The sequence below is a fragment of the Myotis brandtii genome, unplaced genomic scaffold (genome assembly GCF_000412655.1).
Source record: "Myotis brandtii unplaced genomic scaffold, ASM41265v1 scaffold320, whole genome shotgun sequence".
NCBI lineage: Eukaryota > Metazoa > Chordata > Mammalia > Chiroptera > Vespertilionidae > Myotis > Myotis brandtii.
The window spans coordinates 2,018,183-2,027,314 of NW_005362270.1; the positions used below are offsets into that span (position 1 = coordinate 2,018,183).

General features: G+C 36.8%; 1 protein-coding gene across 4 annotated transcripts in view; it reads right to left on the minus strand.

The window, feature by feature from the left end:
• Window positions 1-259: 259 nt before the first annotated feature.
• Window positions 260-9,132, minus strand: part of ERP44 (endoplasmic reticulum protein 44) — a 61,117-nt gene continuing 52,244 nt past the window's right edge. For 3 of the 4 annotated variants that reach the window (XM_014543230.1, XM_014543229.1, XM_005870654.2), the window contains 2 exons: window positions 2,487-2,589; window positions 260-485 (listed from right to left, as the gene is read on the minus strand). In XM_014543230.1, the coding sequence (XP_014398716.1) occupies window positions 384-485; window positions 2,487-2,589 (205 nt within the window). In that variant the 3' untranslated portion in view covers window positions 260-383. The remainder of the gene's footprint in view (window positions 486-2,486; window positions 2,590-9,132) is intronic. The other variant, XM_005870655.2, reaches the window with a different exon arrangement.

Consider the following 9,132-nt stretch of genomic DNA (forward strand, 5'->3'; position numbering starts at 1 on the left):
AGAAGAAAAAAAGCACATAGTACACAGGAAACATCCCTAAGTCCTCCCTGATCTAGTAGTGCGAGTTGATGGTTGTTTCTGGTAATGTCACCTTTCACTTAATTTCTAAAAATTTTACAGGACAGATTTAAAGTAGATAGGCCTCTGATTCTTGTTTGTTTGTGGTTTTTTTGTTTTGTTTTGGACCCTACAAGAGTTTTTAAAAGAGGCTATATTAAGTGACAATGCATTCTGAGTCGGGGGAGAAAAAAAAATTAAAAACCCAAAACTTCTTTCAGTTTATTCAAAATAAAAATACACATAGAATTATGAAAATATAGGTTTACTATTTCCACCACGTTGATGCTGCTGTTTGAAAGGCTTTCAAATTGTTTTTCAAGTTTTTAAAGCTCATCTCGATCTCTCAATAAAGTATACCTATATTCGCTGGGTGCTAGTTTCTGGAAAGAGCTCTCGGGGGGACTACTTGCTACATCCTGGGCGTCCTAAAGAAAAAGAATAAAACATTTTTATATCAACATATTTTATGGAGTTATAATATTACAATAAGAGCATTAGATGACTGGTAGTTGCCCTATAATTATTTAATAATCAATAAAAGGTAGCTACTTTGTGCCAAAGATAAAGAGTTAAGTTTGAAATCTTGCTCTCCCCATTTCATATATGCCTTTACTCAGATTCTCCAGGGCAGGGCTGCCACAAAGCCACTAAATATGGACCTGTTGACAGTTCCTGTGGTGCAGAGGAAGGAAACAAAATACCTGACACCTGGGCACATTCCTAGAATATTCTATAGAGAGAGCACAACTCTTGACTAAGTTGGCCCCAACCCTCCCCTCTTACAAATGACTAAGAAAATTAAAGGCACCTATTCTGTAGCCAGAATTACAATGACCTGTATGCCAGAAATGATAAAACTAAATTAACATGAGGAAAATAAACACTTCAATATAATACTTCAAGAAATTAATTTCTGCATTATTTTACTTGTTCACATACAGTAGATAAAAATACAGTGGAATTATGAGAGTGACTTCCAAGAATTTCTAAGAAAAGGCAGTGTATTCTATATTTTATTTCCACACTATAAGCTCTTCAATAGCAAGCATGACTGTCATTCTTTTAATATCCCCTGTAGTTAACATAGGCACATAGTACATATGTTACATCCTATATCTAATGGCACAATTGCATTATAATGGTAAACAACGTGCCTACAAACTTCCCATATAACTTGGCCATGTTTCACTTCCCCAATATATTTTTTATTTTTTGTTGTTGAAATATATGTTTGGTTTAATTTAGCTGAAATTATATTACTATAAACAAGCATGTATTTAATGCCATTAGTACACAAAGATGACAAAATATAAAGAATTCAACAGTCTAATGGAGAAGTTGAAACAAATCAGGATAATACAATAATGATAAGCTACATCCTTTCATAATATGATAAAATACTAAGCAGGCTGACTTTTCTGATGAAAACAATCACCTGGATTATTGCCAACAATGTGCCTGCTTCTACAGTTGCTTAATTATCAAAGAAAAGTTTGACTGAAGATTTTAAGGAAAAAGCATGTCATCAGATTCCCAAAGGGAACTCTTGACTCTCAACTTAATTTGACTCAAAGTGAAGAAAATTTCACTTAGTCTTTATTTTTCTTTGGGCACAAGAGTAGATTGAAGTTTTGAACATATAAAATAGAGTTTGGTATATATCATCTTCCCTCTTGGTATAGTGGGGGATATAAATCAATAATGAATCAAAATGCAAATTGAGGGGTAAAATCTCAGGTTTTTAGAAATATATATACATTAAATACAAAATGTCAAGCATTCTAAATCTCAATTGGAAAGCTGCATTAAACTAAGCTTTTAAAAAAGTATTTTTTATTGATTTTTTACAGAGAGGAAGGGATAAGGATAGAGAGTTAGAAACATCGATGAAAGAGAAACATCGATCAGCTGCCTCCTGCACACTCCCTACTGGGGATGTGCCCACAACCAAGGTACATGCCCTTGACCAGAATCGAACCTGGGACCCTTCAGTCCGCAGGCTGACACTCTATCCACTGAGACAAACCAGTTAGGGCTGAACTATAAGTTTTGAGCATTATGAATACTGTATTGGTAAAGGAGGCTCTTAGGATGACTTGCAAGAATACCAAATTATTTTCTTCATAGTGAGGTCAATCTTCCAGCCACAGAGGACGGCCTGAACAATTAATGGAATCCACTGATTTCACTGATCTATCTACTTCCATTTCCTATCTCCCTTCTATTTGAAGCCAACTATCTTCACTCCTTTCATAGCCATATTCCACAGATGGCATACTCAGACCAAAAAACTATACTGCAACATTCCTGTAACTTTTCTGAAGGTCTGAAATTTTAAAAATTAATTTTAAAAGGAACATAGTTTGTACATTATCTAGAGTCTGTTGAATAAGAAAAAAGCTCCCCCTGAAAAGCATGAGTGCTACCTGTCCTTGGGCTGTGTCAGTTGGGTCAGGACCGTGATGGAATTCTCTGTGAAGTTTTCCAGAATGTAAGTCAAACACAAACTGCTTGAGTCTTCCAGGAATTCTAAAACCAAAGTCAAATAAAAATTTAGCTTAAGCTATGAAAATGGACTTACCTCTTATCAACTTCACATAATTTTTTAAAATTTTTATTTATAATCCCACCATCCTACTGTAACTATTACAGACCAGGTATATGTCGAACATTTTTATACAGCTGTAATCTTATCGAGATACTCAGTTTTGTGTTCTAATTTCTGCACTTGTTACATAGAAAATTTTCTATGCTTACCGTTTTCACAGATGCATCAGTCTGTCAAGATGTTATTCTAAAACTTACTTAACCATCCCTTATTGTTGGGCATATATATTTTTTCCTGAATTAATGTAACTAAAAAACCAAAATCACACTGAAAATAACAGGGCTTGGGAATATTAGCCACTCAAAACTATGTGGCTTTATAACCAGAGTCCTACACAAAGCCTAGAACAAAAATATTAGCACTGCTTAGCCTCCACCAGCATTGGAGCCTGTGTCGGCCAGATAATCCTCCGTGGCTGTAACCTGGAGCTTCTGAATCCTTTTTGAGAGGCAGGCCCTTGAGGGCATTTACGGCCAGCAGAACCAGAACCAGTTTTATCAAATAATCTAAGGCAGGGTGTAGCTTTTTCATGTGTGTCCTCCCCCCCTCCCCCCTCCCGCCCCTTAAGGACAGGGGGAAACTTCTTTAACCACAGGGGCAGCTTCACTGGATAGCTTAACATTGTGAAAAGCAAAAGCACTTCTTAAGGCCATGAAACTGGTATGTTTTTTGTTTTGTTTTGCTTAGGTCTTCACACACCACTAAGGCATTCTCTTTAATGGTGACAACACTTTCTTTGGTGGTTTCAAAACATTGAGGAAAATAAAATGAACCAACACAACTTATTGTATATTGACATCATTCCCCTAGTTACTAATCAGGGCATAAGCAAATCTGTAGCACAGAGACACGCGTTGTAGTAAAACAGACCATTACAAAGCTTATATACAGCAGGTGCTCGAATAACATCATTTCATTATAATTTAAAGAGGGAAAAGAAAACCGATTCCTGGCTGGGGCCTCTCTGGATGTGTGAAGTTGGGACATTCTCTCTATGCCTGCATGAGTCTCCCCTGAAGACCCCAGTTTCCTCCCACAGTGATGTGCAGGGGAGGTAAACGGGTGTGTCTACACTGTCCTAGTGTGAGTGGATGTGTGTTAGTGCGCCCTGTGATGGAAGAGCAGTGTGTCTGGAGTTGGATCCCGCCTTGCACTCTGAGCTGCCAGGATAGGCTCTGGCCATCCGCCACCCGGAACTGGAATGAGCGGGTGGAAAATGATTTTCTTGTTTTATCAATCTTTCCTAAATGTATGTAGGGTTTACATTTATTTCAATGTTTAATATTAGAGGTATTTTGGGTCTTCATTTAAAAATTTTGGTGACCAGAAATATATCATAAGAACTCTTATTTATTATCAATTAGCCTATGATAAAATTGGTTTCATTTTACATTGTTTTGCTTTAAGTTCCAGTTTCCAAGAACCTACTGTTGATGTTAAGTGAGGACTTATGTATCAGCCTTTAAAAAAAAAAAAATCCTTGAACTGTAGCCAATAAAGTAGGAGTATTGGATTAAATAATAAGAATTTTTTACAAAGTGTGGGCAAATTACACATACAAAACATCAGCCAGTTTTTGCTACTACTTGTCTACCTGTTTATTCTTTGAAATCTTGACAGACCTCTGTCTTTTTATTAAAAGTAGCCTTGCTAATTTAATAAGTAAAAGACACCTGCATTTTAATTTCTATTTCTTCAGAAATTAAGCATTTTTCCATTGCTTGTTAGTTTATATTTCTGCTCCCATGAATTGTCTTCTATGGAGATTGTGATATTTAAAAAAATGCATCATATACATTTAAATAGAAACCCTTTGTTTTACATATCTGTTACAAGAATTAAAATACAGGTCAACAAACAATAGCTTCAGTAGAACTGACTGACTTTTTGGTAGCAAAGAATAGCTGGCTAGTGTTAATATTACCAGTTTCTTTTTCTTTTTATCCTTTCCTAAGGTTCTGCAAGTGCTGTTTCTTTCTTCCCTTCAATAATTCCCACAGAGATGTACCAACCAATAACTTCATTGTACACCCATTTTAGCTCCCCACTAGCTCCAAAGCAACAGAGAACAGCAGGTGCCAAATGCACAGTTTACAAATACAAATGACTGTCAGGTAGCTGTATTGACAGAATGCCTCTGAAAGGTTCTCTGGTGCTGAAGAAATTGCCCATGCACCAGAGACAAACATTGAGAGGAGATCGATTTAAACTTAATCTGACATCATCTACTGTCACCCACAGCAAAGTACTAAAATATAACCATTCAATTCAAAGAATTGCAAATGGTCTACAATGTTTAAGATAAAGCCCCAGTTAGTTTGTTATTTTATAAGGTCCAAGATGATCACAATAAATACAGTGTAAATTGCTTCTGTTAGTCAAGAAATGATTTATAATTAAATCTTAAATGTAACAAATTCTTAGAGAACACTCAAAACAGATTTGTCCCTAATTTGATCCCCCCCACCTCCCCTTGTCAACAGTTGAGAAGAGAAAAAGAATTGTGAGCAGCAAAAAAAAGGGAGATAGGATGAAAGAGCTCTTACCTAGCTTGTGGCCAGAAACTATCCATCATTATTAAGTAACAATCAGTGAAGCAACAATATATTGTCAAGAAAACAGACAACATAGTTATCTGCTGAAAAGGAAAATAAATGGGCCTTTGCCATAATAATTTCAATTATATTTTCATGCTTTAAGGTAAAATTTTCTAACTATATGTTTCCCATTCTCCAAACACGTTTGTTTACAATCTTTATTTTTAGGTGATGCACAAATGTTAAGTGTATCATTAAACAAGCTTTGAGAACTGCATGCAAGGTGAGGAGTATTTGTGCTGTTTTTTAAAAAGTACACACAGAATTCAGCTTTTTAGGCTTAACAGTTCTATGAGTTTTAACATATGCATGTAAGTGTCTTGTTACCATCTCCACAAAAAGGATACAGAATAATTCCTACACCTTTTTTTGGTCAGACCCTCATCTTCCCCCTAACTACTGCCAACTACTGACCTGTTCTCTGTTCCTGTAATCTGCCTTTTCCAGAATGTCATGTACATAGAATCATACAGTATGTAATCATGAGACTGGCTTCTTTTATTTAGCATACTACGTTTAAGATTCATCTGTTTTGCTACATGTGTAAAAATATTTGTTCCTTTATTTATTGCTGAATTGTATTCCATTGAGTACGGTTAGTTTATCCACATACCTGCTGAAGGACATTTGGGTTCTTTCAAGGTTTTAGTGATTTTGAACAATGCTACTACAGACACTTGTGCACAGGTTTGTGTGTGAACATAGTTTATTTCTGTAGAAAAAATACTGGGTTATATGAGAGGTATATGTTTAACTTTTTAAGAAGCTACCAAATTGTTTTCCAGTGTAGCTATACCATTTTGTAATCCCACCAGCAATGTATAAGAGTTTCAGTTGCCCCATATCCTTCAGAACACCTGGCATTATCAGTAATTTAACTTAGCCATTCTAAAAGATGTAGAATTGGATCTCATCGTGATTTTAATTTGTATTTCTCTAATGACTGATGATGTTAAGCACCTTTTCATGTTAAGCACCTTTTCATTCATATATCTTCCTTACATCCTAACAGTATCTTTTGTTGTATATCTATGTTGTCAAATATAGTAGCCAATACCCACATGTGGCCCATTGGGCACTTGAAATGGGTTAGAATACCTGAGAAACTGACTGTTAAATTTTATGTCATTTCAATTCATTTAAACTCAAGTATTCATATATGGCTAGTAGCTACCCTGTTGGAGAGCAGAGCACTATGATGATTATTACAAGCCATCAAAGATAAAAAGCACAATCAGTAAATAACAATGAAAGAGCTGAGAAGGAAAGCCATCACGGTTATCATCGAACCCAAGTAGAGTGTTCTATAGCACCAAAAAACTATGAGAACCTTAAGGAGGATGAGTCTGGTAAAGTCCCATTTGTAGCAGTGTTACTTACTTTTTCATGGGAAAAACCTGGATTCAAATAACAGGGGTTTAACAAATCACAAAACAATCCATTCAAAGGCAAATCAGCTAGCCATGAAAAACAATGGGGAAAATTACTTAGAGCCCAGAATCGGGGAACTCATTAGCTTAGAGTAGCCTGTTACATTCGCCAGGAGGAACCTGAAGCCTGTCCTGCTTGCTGCTTTTCCCGTCTTGGGGCCATGGCAGCTATCTAAGAACTTTGGCAAACATACAGATGGCCACAATTTTTAGAAGTTTCTCTTCAAAATCCTTCAATAGTCTTAAACCATACCTTATCATTTATTCTCTTCTCTCAGTGCCTCTGAGCATTTCCTAGACCTGTCCCTAGGTGCTCTTAGGTTCCAAAATTACCCTCCATTCCTTTCCTATATCCACATAGAATCTGTTCCTTTACATTCGACAAGAAACCAACCTGTGACTTTGTTTTGGGTCTCTTCAAACATCTTTCACATTCATATTTATACTGCTTTTTACATGTACTGAAAATGTTACTGCTTTGGGAGCAGGTGACTTGAGCTTGGGACTTTGGGGTTTAACATACTCTGACATGAATCCTAGCCCTGCTACTAATTAGTTATGTGGCCTTGCTGGTTAAGTTACCTCCTCAGCCTCAGTTTCTTCAGAAAGGAAGAGGCAAAAAGAATGCTGGAAGAACCTCCTCCCCCACTAATGCCTGCCTACCTCTGGCATGGGAGAAGACTGCACCATAAATCTGCTTTCTCTCTCCTTACCAAAACCATACTTCCTCCATATGACCCCGGAATGCTGAGGTGCTAAGTAATAGTAATTACAGTAATTTATGGAAACTGCTTATCATTTAAGCCTTAATTACTATGCAGCACAATAACAATTATGCAAACCATTAAATGTGTCAGATTCACTTTGCTGCATGTTTTATTTGATTTTTAACACTAACATCTATTCACATAGGCTCAGTTTGTAGTTCACACAGCATGTGCCTCCTTACAGTTAAAAAATATTAGTGGGAACAGTGCCTAGAAGGAAAATCAGGCACCTAAGGGAGAAATGAAAGAAGTAATTTGTTTCAAAGAGCTTCAAATATAGTCACTTCTCTTATCTCCTTCCCTACTGATAGGACTAATTACTTGCAGGATGGGAGAGGAACATTTCCCAGTTCCAGATTTCTTTGGAGAATCTTACTGGCTCAGTTTCTTCTTAGGTACAATGCTGCCAGCTGATGGATGAGGAGCGGGGCTGGGTCATGTGGTAAATACAACCACTTTGTAATACGGCTTCTCTGATAGACACCAAAGTGGAATCAGAAGTGCTCAAAGTGTGCCCCAGCTGGTTTGGCTCAATGTATAGAGCATTGATGGCGAACCTATGACACGTGTGTCAGAGGTGACACACGAACGAACTCATTTTGGGTGACACGCATCGACAGAGACAAAAAATTGCATAAGTCAAATATTTGTCTCTCGCAACGGCCAGAGTTGGGCCTCATTCGAGTAATATTATTACTCACGTTACTCATGATCAATAATGCAATTCTAAAACCGGACGTAAACATGTACAGCGGTGTTGCGTAGCAAAGATACATAGTGAAAACATCCAAGATACATTGTTCCAATATTGACATTAATATAAAAAGGTTAAGAATTGCACTATAAAGAGATTAATCTTTACTCATGACATTTTATTTTTACTCGAGTGACAAAATGCCCAATTCTGGAAACGGCCTCGTTATTGTCAACATGTGCCTCGGGTAATCTTCCCGTGCGTTCGGGTACATTTGGCAAACGGACGCACTTGATCGCCATGTTCGTTAGGAGACAGGAGTGGGAAGGTTAGAAGAAAAAGAAATACAGTGCAACAGTGCTCGAAGAGACATTCTGCGTGTCGGATAACTGATTACAGCACCATATCTTTGTTGGTTATACATACTATCTTTGAATTGTTTTGCACCAGGAGTCAGTGCAACAACACTGCAAAAAGTTAATAGGTAAGAAACCTATCAACCTTTTATAAAAAACGCTGGTGATTTATATTTATTTATTTTTGCAGCCTTGTGATGGAGAATCAAAAAAATAAAAAAGCAAGATTGAACGATAAAGGAAGTGGAAGTAGCAGTAGCCGACCCTTTCAAGACATATGGACCGAGATGTACGGGATTGTCGACAGAAACAACAGATCATTGTGCATACTGTGTAATGAAACGGTAGTAAGCAGAACGTGGAATGTAAAGAGACATTTTGAAACTAATCATTGTCAGCTCTTGAAAAAAAGTATCAATGAAAGGAAGGAATACATTTCTAGGCAGCTACACCTCTATAAAAGTCAATCAAATTCCATCATTAAATTTGTAAGATGCTCTACAAATTTAACATCAGCAAGTTACTGTATTGCTCACTCCATAGCTCAGCATGGAAAAGCCCTCAGTGACGGAGAATTTATTAAGGAAACAATTCTAAGATGTGCACCAGCTCTATTTCAC